Genomic DNA, 13,890 nt, shown 5'->3' with positions numbered 1-13,890 from the left:
GGATAACATTACAGTACATAATAAGCGTACAGCTGGACATAAGTGTGGCCAGGCTGAGCTTCGAATGAATGACCGGCAACAAATGTAAGCTGGTGCGCGGACCACACAGTACGCTATAGACATGGAAAGAACATAATAGGAGAGCTATTCAGTGAATGAGAAGAGCAAAAGTAAAAGCTTTCAAACTATGTATGGTGAATATATTCGGAATCACAGAAGAAGACAGAACTGGTCAGTGGTTGGATGAGCTAGTTGAGATGTTTCTGGAACATGAATAGAGAATGAGAGGTATTCTGATGATCAGATGTGGATGGGAACTGTGATGGAGAAATATCCAGTGGCTTCTCATGCGGTAGAGGGATCTCCAAGTGGCCAACAGCCAGTAGAAGTTGACATAGGATGTAGGTCTTGATAAGAGACTTGATAGTGATGGGTACTATTCTATTAATGGCTCTGAACGCCAGCACCAAGGACTTGAACTTTCTGCAAGCTGCCGTAGGCAGCTAACAAAGAGGGAAAGGAAGGGGTGTAACATGAGAGCATTCTGGCTGATTCAGGACAAGGCGTGCTGCCACATTTTGAATCATCTGCAGTGGTTGACAACATGTTGGTAATCTTATCAGTAAGGAGTCGAGATAATGTAGTCATGAGATGACAAATAACTGAGCCATTCTGACAAATCAAGGTCTGATCTTAATGATGTTATACAGAGCAAATGGAAAAGACTGCTAAGATGCAGTATTGATAGAGAGGAAGCTGATGATCCAAGCTGTACTGTGATGTTAGGATGGATGGGATCGCTGGGCTATATGGTGATATTTTAACTGGTTATAACTGTATCCATGACGTCCTTTTTTACAAATATCATAAGGATCATGAAACGGCACATTTACATTTACTCTTTTTGTAAATATCACATTGCAAACATAGAGGAATCAACTAGACGTAATTGCGGCTCCCAGTGAACGTCCATTTACAAGAGCACTACCTAACTTTGTTATTATAATGATGGAACAAACCAGCGCCTATCAGGCAATACCTGCATGATCAGAGGCTGCAAGAAGAACAAACTGATCAGAAACAAAGTAATTTCATCCAGCATAACATCTCGGCTCTGTCTGTCATCACTTTGTCAATTACCTGTCTTAGTGGATCTCAAATTAGTAGCTTTGTCTTAAACTAAAAACTTAATTGATCTTTTTTTTTTTTTTTTACTATCAAAAGCTTTTTAGTGGTGCAAAAATTTTAAATCTTACATTTTATTATTTTACTTTTTTTTATCTGTTATTTGATTGATAGTGAAATAAGAGCACTGTATTGTTCCCCGTGCAGAATATTCTCTTCTCGCCTACCCCATCTTGTTCTGACGCACGTGTAGGTGAGAGCAAGCTTGGCAGCGGACTTGCTGACAGGGCCGTGGGCTTGAGCTTCAGCGACCTTCCAATTACAGCCAAAGATGCTCATCCCTCTGACCCTCTCGCTGTATTCGTAAACTGTTCAGAAGTGTTCAGTTATTTACCAAAGTGATAAAAGTTCATTTGTACACTTACAACTTAAAAATGCTATAATGAGGCAGTTTATTTTATATGCCCAGTATTTCACATACCTTAATAATTTGGCTTATTATTATTATTATTATTAGTAGTACAATAATAATAATAATAATAACAGTGTTTCTTATAAGGAGAGATTTGCTGATTTAAGTGGTTAAGTAACATTACTATGTACATTCCAAAAACAATTGTGATCTATATCTATGTGCAGAGGATGCTGATGTGAGTGGAGCGTGCAGTGAACTGGGCACAGATAGCTGTCACTTTCTTATGGCAGAAAGTCAAAGGGGTGGATGGAGGGCAATGGAGAGTGTGGTGGCGATCTTCTCATGTGAGTAGCTGGTATTTGCAGCAGTGAAAGATGATAAAAACTCGGCCAGATCTAAAGGGTGTCATGCTTTTCACCTCCAGGGGAGAGAGGGAGCAGAGCGGGCTGGTTTGGAGGAGAGGGAGCGGCATAGTGTGTCGAGGCATGAGGAGAGAGAGGCTCCATTAGAGTCAAGTGAACAGAGCTGCTCAGGAGAAGGAGGCGCAGAAGCAGAGATGCCAGTGGGGAGAGGGAGTGAAGCTTGTGGCAGAAGGAGGCTTCAGGAGGGGAGCAGGGGGAGGTGTGAGGAGCAACAAGGTGAACTTAATGAAAAGGTGACCAGAGAGATGAATGTGGTGTGTGATGCAGTTGCATTGGAGAATGAATTCCAGTTAGTTCCCAGGCCTGTTAGTTACCCCTGGAGTGCAGAAGCAGCCTATTCCGGTCACTGGGGATGACGGAAGGGGAACCATCGGCAAGAATGGCTGATGGCAGAGTTTCCAGTTCTGTGAGCTACATAGTGGCCTGGTGTCAATAAAGGACAACAAAGTGCAGATTAGCAGGATTCGTAAGAGCAGTCGCGTGTTCCTTTGCTTGAGTCCCTCTCTCTGGCCAAAGTTTTCCTTTGGGGGTGCGTTGTCTGCCAGGGTGGCTTTGAGGCTCTTTTTGAGGGTCTTTGTCAGATGGCATCATGAATGCCATCATGTCACCATTATCTGCTGTATGGGGACCTAACCCTTACCCACCCAAAGTAGTTCAGTTTAAGCATCCCCTTACAGGTTCAATAGCTTGCCCTTCTAGCGCCCCCTGCTGGACTGCACTCATTCTTTCCCAGTTCAGCCATCTGTTTCTGTGCTGTTTTGTACTTCAGCTTTGTTCCCTTGGTCCCAGATTAATCCAGGCTTCTTTTGTTTGTGGCTCCCTCAGCTGAAAGGCTGTGGTAATTGGGCCTTTGTTGTGGGTGGGGGGGCTGCATGTAGCGGGGTTTTACACCAAAAGGGACTTTTTCATTGCGTGTAGTTCCACCCTACTGGGGCCCCTACTTCTCCGCTCAGATCACTGTGGGCCTTCTCCAGGTAGCCCCAAGCTGCAGGATTTAAGCAGTGTGAGTCCCGACTTCCATCCCTGATAGCCATTCGTGTGTGTCCTTTAGAGGAGCTAGATAAATGGCTGAAGCTGTACTCAGACCCCAAGCTTTACTCTCACCTTTACATATGTGTAAGAGAGCAAGACGGGGAACATGAAAATGAACCCATTCCAGTGTACCTGTACTCACACTTGCACAAGTTGCAAGAAAAGCATCATTTGGCAAACCTGCATATAAACTGAATTGTGAGCTGCAAGGTGGAAGTGAAAATGGAGAGATGAAGAGCAGAGGAGTCATCACAGTGATAGAGCAGCCTAGCATCGCTACACGCACAGTCCAGTGCATCTGATAATGAGACTTATTTCTCCCTGTCTCTCTGTCTGCATCCCTCTCCTTGTCTCTGTCCCTCCCTGTCTCTCTGTCTGCGTCCCTCTGTGTCCCTCTCCTTGTCTCTGTCTCTGTCCCTCCCTGTCTCTCTGCCTGCATCCCTCTGTGTCCTTCTTCTTGTCTCTCTGTCCCTCCCTGTCTCTCTGCCTGCATCCCTCTGTGTCCTTCTTGTCTGTCTCTGTCCCTCCCTGTCTCTCTGCCTGCATCCCTCTGTGTCCCACTAATTGTCTCTGTCTCTGTCCCTCCCTGTCTCTCTGTCTGCCTCCCTCTGTGTCCCTCTCCTTGTCTCTGTCCCTCCCTGTCTCTCTGTCTGCCTCCCTCTTTGTCCCTCTCCTTGTCTCTGTCCCTCCCTGTCTCTGTCTGCGTCCCTCTTTGTCCCTCTCCTTGTCTCTGTCCCTCCCTGTCTCTGTCTGCGTCCCTCTTTGTCCCTCTCCTTGTCTCTGTCCCTCCCTGTCTCTGTCTGCGTCCCTCTGTGTTCCACTAATTTTCTCTGTCCCTCCCTGTCTCTCTGTCTGCATCCCTCTGTGTCCCACTAATTGTCTCTGTCTCTGTCCCTCCCTGTCTCTCTGTCTGCGTCCCTCTGTGTCCCTCTCCTTGTCTCTGTCCCTCCCTGTCTCTGTCTGCGTCCCTCTTTGTCCCTCTCCTTGTCTCTGTCCCTCCCTGTCTCTGTCTGCGTCCCTCTGTGTTCCACTAATTTTCTCTGTCCCTCCCTGTCTCTCTGTCTGCATCCCTCTGTGTCCCACTAATTGTCTCTGTCTCTGTCCCTCCCTGTCTCTCTGTCTGCCTCCCTCTTTGTCCCTCTCCTTGTCTCTGTCCCTACCTGTCTCTGTCTGCCTCCCTCTTTGTCCCTCTCCTTGTCTCTGTCCCTCCCTGTCTCTCTGTCTGCGTCCCTCTGTGTCCCTCTCCTTGTCTCTGTCCCTCCCTGTCTCTCTGCCTGTGTCCTTGTTTCTTTCTCTGTCTCTCTCTCTGTCCCTCTCTGTCTCTCTGTCTGCATCCCTCTGTGTCCCTCCCTGTCTCTCTGTCTGCGTCCCTCTCTGTCCCTCCCTGTCTCTCTGTCTGCGTCCCTCTGTGTCCCTCCCTGTCTCTCTGTCTGCGTCCCTCTGTGTCCCTCTCCTTGTCTCTGTCCCTCCCTGTCTCTCTGCCTGTGTCCTTGTTTCTTTCTCTGTCTCTCTCTCTGTCCCTCTCTGTCTCTCTGTCTGCATCCCTCTGTGTCCCTCCCTGTCTCTCTGTCTGCCTCCCTCTGTGTCCCTCTCCTTGTCTCTGTCCCTCCCTGTCTTTCTGCCTGTGTCCTTGTTTCTTTCTCTGTCTGTCTGTCTGTCTGTCTGTCTCTCTCTGTCTCTTCAACCCCCCCTCTCTCGGTCTTTTTCTATCTCTGTCTCCCTCCTTGGGCCTTTGAGTGTGGGTCGCCGCTCCTGTCGAGTGTCCATCTCTCCGCACCCTATCCCTCTTCCTGCGTGTTTCTTGTCAAGTGTTGTTTGGTTCCCCATCCCCCACCCCTGCCTGCCACCATCTAATCATCTTGCCCAAAAACCTCCCAGCCTTCAGTTTTCTTTTCCTAATTACCCCTGGGAAGGGAGGGGCGGGGGGGGGGGGGGGTTGCTCAGAAAACTGCCTGCTTAGGGCATGTTTCCTCACTCCCTGTCAGAGGCCCGGCTGCCCTTTTGCGGCTTTACTCTCTGCACAATTAGTGGAGAGGAGATCAGAAGGATCTGGGCTGCTTCTTGCAGCTTTATGTAGATGGTATTATGGGATGTGGACCGCTTGCAGTCGGTATGGGAAACCAGGAGACCGCTTATGGTTTCGTTCTTGCTGTATGGTTTGGTTCATGTTTTGTCCTGAATTGTGTGGTAAAGTATTTCCGACTGTAGACACTAGGGGGGACACACCCACCCCCCCCCCCACCCCCCCCCATTGCGAGGTCACTGCCTAGTGTCTCTGATTCTCTGTCTGATCCCATAGGTCTGATAGCTTATACATTTAATAGCACCCCCTGTTTTTAATGAGGTGGGGGATGGGGCACTGTCTAAGCTCATGTCTGTCTCAGGTCACTGTCGGGCAGGGGAGTCATTAATGGGGAGGGAGGGGGGTATAGCAGCCAGAATTTCAGCTTGACTCCAGGGAGCTTTCAGACACACTTTCTCACCTGCCTGCCCCCCCTCCATCTGTTCCTGGGAGGGTCACCACCTCTCTTCCTGTGGGACAGCAGAGCGACTCCCCCAGGTCCACGACACTGCAGCCCTTGGTGAGCAGGGGTAATAGCTTTTTACAAGCTGACATTTTCCATCATACCATAATCTCTGTGTGCCGTTTACACGCTTCCTGCTAGTCTGCACCCTTTCCACTGATCTCAGAGCCTGTCAGCAGTTGGCTGTGTAGGAGTTTGGGGGCGGTGCGAGTAGAAGTGGGGAAAGTGGGTGTGGGGGTGGGATAAGCGGGCTTGGAGGTGGGTCGAGTGGGATTGGGGGTGGGATAAGCGGGATTGGAGGTGGATCGAGTGGGATTGGGGGTGGGATAAGCGGGCGTGGAGGTGGGGTGAGTGGGTCTGGGGGCGGGATAAGTGGGCATGGAGGTGGGGCGAGTGGGTTTGGGGGCGGGATAAGTGGGCATGGAGGTGGGGCGAGTGGGTTTGGGGGCGGGATAAGCGGGCGTGGAGGTGGGGCGAGTGGGTCTGGGGGCGGGATAAGCGGGCGTGGAGGTGGGGCGAGTGGGTCTTGGGGCGGGATAAGCGGGCGTGGAGGTGGGGCGAGTGGGTCTGGGGGCGGGATAAGCGGGCGTGGAGGTGGGGCGAGTGGGTCTGGGGGCGGGATAAGCGGGCGTGGAGGTGGGGCGAGTGGGTCTGGGGGCGGGATAAGCGGGCGTGGAGGTGGGGCGAGTGGGTCTGGGGGCGGGATAAGTGGGCATGGAGGTGGGGCGAGTGGGTTTGGGGGCAGGATAAGCGGGCGTGGAGGTGGGGCGAGTGGGTTTGGGGGCGGAATAAGCGGGCGTGGAGGTGGGGCGAGTGGGTTTGGGGGCGGGATAAGCGGGCGTGGAGGTGGGGCGAGTGGGTTTGGGGGCGGGATAAGCGGGCGTGGAGGTGGGGAGAGCATAGTGTGTTCACTGCACACATGCTGATCTCAGCTCTCCAAGTATAGAGCCATCAAGCAGTCTGCATCATCCTGCTTTCTAAAGCACAAAGGAGGGCCGTTTCCACTCGCTTTGGGAGGCACACAGAGAGCTTGATCTCGCCCGACCCTGGAATCAGTCAAACACCATGTTTCTCCTGCTTTCATAGAGCTGCTCTCTGTTCACCCGCCTCTCCTTTTCTTTCTAATTCACGGCTTTTTCTTCTGAAGAGAGAACAAGTCCTTTTGAAAGCTTGGTTAAAGGGGCTTTAGTGACTCCACGCTCAGCCCCGAGCTGCCGCTGGGACGGCTTCCGGTGAAGTAATTGGCCAGTAAGCTGAAAAGCACGCCCCCCACCAGCCGTCCATGGTAGAGTGGGTCCTTCATGGGGTTGACCATGTCCTGCCTGACCTGTCTGTCGAAACCAGATGTCTGTGACTTCTCCCTGCCCCGATTGGCCCCAACATTGCTTTTTATGTTCAACTTCGGGCTCGGGTCGGGTTCAAGTTAGTTGTTTGTTGTATTTTTGGTCTTTTTGTTTTTTTCTTTTCTTCAATGCACAAATCTCTGGGTTTGCTTGGTCCTTTTCTCATTCCTGCTTTTCATACTCCCTACTGTCCGTCCAGGAATCTAGTTGAGACACACGCACACTCATTGTCAAACCCGCAGCATCACAATGTGTGCAAGATCCACAAGAACACACACACAGAGTAAAATGGGTGCAGTGCAGGTCACAGAGTCGGCCTGCCCTACTCTTAATGCCAGGCAGTGCCAGCCGGGTCCACGCAGCTATCCCTCACAGTGTGAGGTGGGTAACGTCTGTGTCTCTCTCCTTCTCTGGTGTCTGGGGGCAGGGGGGCTCTCCTCTGTCTCAGCTGGCCCCTGGGAACCCCTGACAGACCCCCGCATGCTATCTTCTGATCAAATATTAATATGTCAGCACTGGCTCGCTAATCTGCCTCCAATTAATATTATCCGTCAATTATTTACAGGTCCCGAGGTGCGAAGGCGCTTCCCTGAGGACTCCGTCGATCAGGTCTGCAGCTTGTAATTAACCCTGGCCCTCCCTCTTCTCCTCTCCCTCTCTCTCTTGTCCTCTCCCTCTCTCTCTCCTTCTTTCCCTCTATCTCCATTGCTTCTTTTCCTCTTTGTTTCTCTGGCTCTTCCTCTTTCTCTCCCTCATTCCCTCTCTGTCTCTCCCTCTGCCTCCCTCTCACTCATTCCCTCCTTCTTCTTCCTTACTCCATCCGTCTCTCCATCTCTCCCTCTCTCACTGGTTATTTAGATGATTATTTCTCTACCAGCCAATTTCATCCTGTCCTCCTTGTCCCTGTCCCAACTTTCACTGTGCTTTTTGCTTGTCTGCCATTTTTTCCATGTTTGGTTCTATGTGGTCTGGTCTGTCTCTTTCTGTCTGCACATTTCCCCGTGTGCATAGGTTGTCATGGCACCCCCAGTAGTAAGTAGTTGCTGTTGCATCGTAGCATGTGACCTTCCCTGATGGGATGTGGCTGCTCTGGGTGATCAGTGGACCCCTCCCCCCACCATCATACACAAACTGCCTTAAATATGTTTGATGCTTTTATGTGGTTCGGCTTTGTTCTGACCAAGTAATTGGCCTTAATTAGAATCAGAATCTTTATTTGCCAAGTATCAGGTATAGTACAAGGAATTTCTGCTGGTGTTGGTGATGTATGGAAAAGATAAATGATACAAAAGATGTATAAAAACTAGGGTTGACAAATTTATCACAATAATGCTTTGTGTTCATTTAAAAGCCGTAACATTATCATTTCTTTGATCACGTTAACGCACATGGGGAGGAATAGTGTGAGCGCAGATTTTAATGGAGACCTATATCACTTGCTTGTAAGCATCGTGAGAGTTTAGGTCGTGACGCTGCACAGAATCCCAGAGTTCAGAGCTAAAATCAGAACATTCAGTTAACTTCTTATGGGCAAGCTATTGTTGTCTTGTTTATTTCATTTAAAATAATTACCAGATGGAGGCATGCATAGGATAAAAATGTTGCAATTTGCAATATTTACTTTATTTTATTGAAGTCTTATACTTTAAAATCTTGATCTTCATGCTATAAAATGTATTTCCAGTGGTTGTCAGACTTACCTTTTTAGAGCCTTGTGCTCTATAGCCATTTGCTGAATCGACCACATGGTCAGGAATCGACCACATGGTCTGTAATCGACCACATGGTCAGGATCTGCCTGTTGTACATGTCATATGTGCCAATAAGCGCTAAGATGTTTAACATCCCTACTTATAATGCCCTCTCTGTTAGAGCCTTTTTGAAAAAAACTGAAATTCAACTTGTACATGCTTGCAAGTAGTATTTTGTTGATGAAAAATCTGTACATCACAAGTTTAAGTTAAACCATTAAACAAAGTGTTTGTTTTTGGTGTAGAGCAATTGACATTACTTGAAACTTTTATCTATATTAAAATTGTCATTTGTTGCTCTGATTTGCTGATTTTTTTGCTGACCATTTTTATGAAAATGATAGCTAAGAATCAGTAACACGTTTAACTTTGTATGTGTAACCCACAACAAACAATTAATTTGTATAAATACATATGATGCATATTTTATTCTCATCTCAGTAATTCTTCTCCTGATGAAATATTTCTATTACAGAAATAAATGGTAACATTTCAGAACTGATTACCTACCCCAGAGGCAAAATTAACAGTCAACAGACAGACAATGCAGTTGTATAATTTGAGTATTCAAAGTAATTTTCAAAATTAGAGAACTTGTATGTTATTGTAATAAGTTTGCGACCATGACCCATGTACTCCATTTGTGTTAATTCTACATTAATTTGCAGATTCAATGTATAAATATTTATCATTAAGTTTTAATATTAAGTGTGAATAATAGCGATTAATCACAGAGCATCGTGCGATTAATTCGTTTTTTTAATCGATTCCCGCACTCTAATAAAAAGACTATAAGCAGACAGACTGCAGAGAAATGGATGTGCAAGGTAATGAGTTAATATGCATGTGTACACTTACTGTAATAGTGGAAAGTGGGAAATGTATTTACTCTTACACGGCATGGTATAGACTGTAATTGTGATCATTTCAATGCTCGTAATGAAGTGCATGTGCATCAGTTAAATTATGGTAATAAATCAGAATGGTCCTTGTTCAGAATGATGAGGGCCTGAGAGAAGAGGCTGCTGAGGTGGTTGTGGGTCTGACAGTGTAGCTTTGGAAATAATAGCCCCCAGGTGGAGTGGGGGGGAGCCGGATAGCTGTCCATTAGTTTCTCCACCTCCCCATAATCCACGATAGTCTCCGAGGTCAGTCTAGCAGCTCATGGATTGGGCAGAGCCTCAGCAGTTAATGATCCAGCTTTAATAAAATACAGTACAAACCTTTCGGCAGAGGGGGGTGTGTGTGTTCATGCTGGTTGATTGTTTTATTGTCAGTGAAACTGTTGTGCCACAGTTATGGGGGAGGGGACAGTTGCATGGGTGGCAGTAAGACACTGCAGCATAATCAGTGACAAGACATAATATGCAATATAAGAATGATTGAATAGTAACTAAGTAATAAATAGACATGGCCAGGGATGCCCAGTGCCGATCAGCTGTGGTTCCCCATGCAGTCATCAAGAGTATGTGATGTGATATTGCGGCTTCCTGTCATTTTCCTGTCGATTGGGGCTCATTGACACGCAAGTGCGAATTGGCATCTGATGAGAAAATGTTTAAACTGGCCACCTGTAAAATTGAAAGAGGAGGTAGAGGTTCATCTCAGCCAGATGAACTTGTGTAGTTTGATCACGTGACCCTGCTTGGCAAAGAGAGGAGAGGACCCAACTGTGGAGGAGTATCATGAAGATGTCTGTGTTTAAAGGCTACTTTGTGAATTTCCCCCGTACCATATTCTAAGATGGTCTCCCCTTGAGGCGCTGCCACCAGCTGGCCGTGAGGTGTAACAGCAGGCAGCACTTTCTGTACTCCTCAGTGTATGGGGGCATGTCCGAAATGATGAGGGGATTATGACATTTGGAAAATTGGTTTTAGTTAAACCATCCCATGAAACATGGCTGCATGGTCTGCAGTGTCATTGTGGCAAAGTTTTCACGAATGGTCTGGGTGAATGGATGGGGGGGGGGGGGCATTGGGGGTCTGCATATGATATTCTTCCAGTTTCGAATATCCCTATTGTATTTTTCTGGAGCTTTCTTCCTGTGTTAAGTCAGCCTCGCTGGAATTACAGGAAAATAAATGTTGGAATCAGCACCTTCCTGTGTCGTGGCTCATAGCAGACTCCATGTCAACAGTCATCTTCTGGTTCATTCTCAGTGGGTTTTTGTGTTTCAAATCTGCCATTTCATGGAGTGTGGGTGATCTAGGGCATTGTGTATGTGTTTCTGTGTGTGTATCTATGTTTATGTATTTTTACGCATGTCTGTGTGTGTGTGCGTTAGCATGTGTGCATGTATGCATGTGTTTGTGCATGCTTGTCTGAGTAACAGGACTGTGTGAGTACCGAGATCGCTGGGTAATCAGTCACCAGTATCAGAGATGCTGTCATTTGAAGTGACTTGGACGGTTTCCCTCTCAGGGGTGATATTTTGTGTCGCCGATGCTATAGAGAGGAACACGAGTGAGGACAGGCTAAGGGTGAGGGAACAGCATCACATTGGATTTCCATATTGGGGAGTGTCCTATGAAAGACAGGTCCTTCAGATAGTGCCCTCCTGCTTTACTGCACCTGCCCCCAGCCCAGTGCATTCTGGGTACACCTCACTGGTGGCCTCGTTTCTGCTTCTCCAACTTAACAGGAGTGTAATGAGAGGCTCTGACATTGTGCCACATCCTGGGTGACATTAATGAATAAAGCATGGTGCCATTCTTTTTTGCCAGGGCTGAATTATTTACACATCCCCTATTTAGCAGCATCGCCTCCATTTTTAAACGCTGAAAGACCAAAGAGTCGAGGGAACTGGAGGGCTGTGGGTCAAACTGTCTAACTGTAGCTAAAGCGTTTCTCAGAGACCCGGAGAGATTGAGGAGCTCATTATGATGCTACTGTGTGGAACAGTACAGGCTGGGGCAGTGTCTTTCCCGAGGGTGCTGTCCTGTAAAACGCTGCTTCTCATGCTGGTCTACACTGCTCTGTCCTGTCATCCTCCTGTAGTCATGGTCTGTTGTGTAGTTTTGGCCTGTCCTGTCATCCTCCTGTAGTCGTGGTCTGTTGTGTAGTTTTGGCCTGTCCTGTGATCCTTCTGTAGTCCTGGTCTGTTGTGTAGTTTTGGCCTGTCCTGTCATCCTGCTGTAGTCATGGTCTGTTGTGTAGTTTTGGCCTGTCCTGTCATCCTTCTGTAGTCCTGGTCTGTTGTGTAGTTTTGGCCTGTCCTGTCATCCTTCTATAGTCATGGTCTGTTGTGTAGTTTTAGCCTGTCCTGTCATCCTTCTGTAGTCATGGTCTGTTGTGTAGTTTTGGCCTGTCCTGTCATCCTTCTCCATTCTTTGTGTGTCTTGTCATCTTCCTGGAGTCACAGCATGTCCTGTTGACCTCCTGTAGTCTCGGCGTGTTCTGTCTTCTTCCTGTAGTCTTGGTTCTCCTCCTGTGATATCTGTGTTTCCCGTTGCCCTCTAGCATATGTAGGTTAGGGTATCTTGCCCCCTCTCTCTACCCTGCCTTCCCTGGCCTGGTTAACAGTTGGATTTATGGTTGTCCCTTTTCTCCTTTTTCCACAGGAAACTCTTCAGACCCTCCCCAAGTTCTGCTTCCCCTTCAACATGGACAGGTACCATGTCTTCCCTTCAGGGACTGGGTGGCACCTTTTAAGGGTGATTCACGACATCAGCTGTATGTCTGGGGGCCTCATCTGAAGAAGTGTACAGGTCTAGTCAGATGTGATGCTGTAGATTGGAATGATCCCCAGCAGTGCTTTTTAGCAGAGCGTGGTGAAATGAGCTGCTGGAGAATAGGGCCCCCTGAAGCAGATGGGCATAATTCTTCATAATATTGTCCAATTTTGCCAACATCCTCTTCTCCACTGCTGGCTCCAGTTGGACGGTGTCAGTCCTGTGATGGGACTGGCCGTCCTGATGAGTGTGTTCAGGTGTTTGACACAGAAAAGAACTACAGCCTGATAAAACACAGTCAGGAGTTTGCTGCACACATCAGAAGACCTGAGCCTCCTCAGAAAGTGATCTGCTCTGGTCATTCTTGGACAGTGCCACTGTGTTGTCCACCCAGACACCACCATCCAGACACCACCTCCATTTCCTCCCCCTGGATGGTAACTGATATCAGGGCCTCTCTGTTACACTGGAAATCCACCACTAGCATTTTGGGACCAATGTTAGCTTATCAAGTTTCTCCAGCAGTGAGGATGAGGATGTCCCACAGGGACTGGGCAGTCCCCCCGTCTCTGAGTCTCCCCGTCTCTGTGTGCGCCCCCCATGTGTCCCCCCGTCTCTGTGTGCCCCCCATGTGTCCCCGTCTCTGTGTGCCCCCCATGTGTCCCCCCGTCTCTGTGTGCGCCCCCCATGTGTCCCCCCGTCTCTGTGTGCCCCCCATGTGTCCCCCCGTCTCTGTGTGCGCCCCCCATGTGTCCCCCCGTCTCTGTGTGCGCCCCCCATGTGTCCCCCCGTCTCTGTGTGCCCCCCATGTGTCCCCCCGTCTCTGTGTGCGCCCCCCATGTGTCCTCGTCTCTGTGTGCGCCCCCCATGTGTCCCCCCGTCTCTGTGTGCCCCCCATGTGTCCCCCCGTCTCTGTGTGCGCCCCCCATGTGTCCCCCCGTCTCTGTGTGCGCCCCCCATGTGTCCCCCCCGTCTCTGTGTGCCCCCCATGTGTCCCCCCGTCTCTGTGTGCCCCCCATGTGTCCCCCCGTCTCTGTGTGCGCCCCCCATGTGTCCTCGTCTCTGTGTGCGCCCCCCATGTGTCCCCCCGTCTCTGTGTGCCCCCCATGTGTCCCCCCGTCTCTGTGTGCCCCCCATGTGTCCCCCCCGTCTCTGTGTGCGCCCCCCATGTGTCCTCGTCTCTGTGTGCCCCCCATGTGTCCCCCCGTCTCTGTGTGCGCCCCCCATGTGTCCCCGTCTCTGTGTGCGCCCCCCATGTGTCCCCCCGTCTCTGTGTGCCCCCCATGTGTCCCCCCGTCTCTGTGTGCCCCCCATGTGTCCCCCCCGTCTCTGTGTGCGCCCCCCATGTGTCCCCCCGTCTCTGTGTGCCCCCCATGTGTCCCCCCGTCTCTGTGTGCCCCCCATGTGTCCCCCCGTCTCTGTGTGTGCCCCCCATGTGTCCCCCCGTCTCTGTGTGCGCCCCCCATGTGTCCCCCCGTCTCTGTGTGCGCCCCATGTGTCCCCCCGTCTCTGTGTGCCCCCCATGTGTCCCCCCGTCTCTGTGTGCCCCCCATGTGTCCCCCCGTCTCTGTGTGCCCCCCATGTGTCCCCCCGTCTCTGTGTGCCC

At 49.6% G+C, this 13,890-nt stretch overlaps 1 protein-coding gene across 1 annotated transcript in view; it reads left to right on the top strand.

The window, feature by feature from the left end:
* dennd1a (DENN/MADD domain containing 1A) overlaps positions 1–13,890 on the top strand; it is a 52,885-nt gene that overhangs the window by 4,257 nt on the left and 34,738 nt on the right. Inside the window, exons 3-4 of the mRNA XM_049019749.1 lie at positions 7,428–7,471; positions 12,174–12,223. Coding sequence (XP_048875706.1) covers positions 7,428–7,471; positions 12,174–12,223 — 94 coding nt within the window. The remainder of the gene's footprint in view (positions 1–7,427; positions 7,472–12,173; positions 12,224–13,890) is intronic.

This window comes from Brienomyrus brachyistius, chromosome 7, assembly GCF_023856365.1.
Source record: "Brienomyrus brachyistius isolate T26 chromosome 7, BBRACH_0.4, whole genome shotgun sequence".
NCBI classification, from domain to species: domain Eukaryota; kingdom Metazoa; phylum Chordata; class Actinopteri; order Osteoglossiformes; family Mormyridae; genus Brienomyrus; species Brienomyrus brachyistius.
The sequence above is the reverse complement of the archived record's forward strand: the minus strand, read 5'-3'. Positions and strand labels throughout refer to the sequence as shown.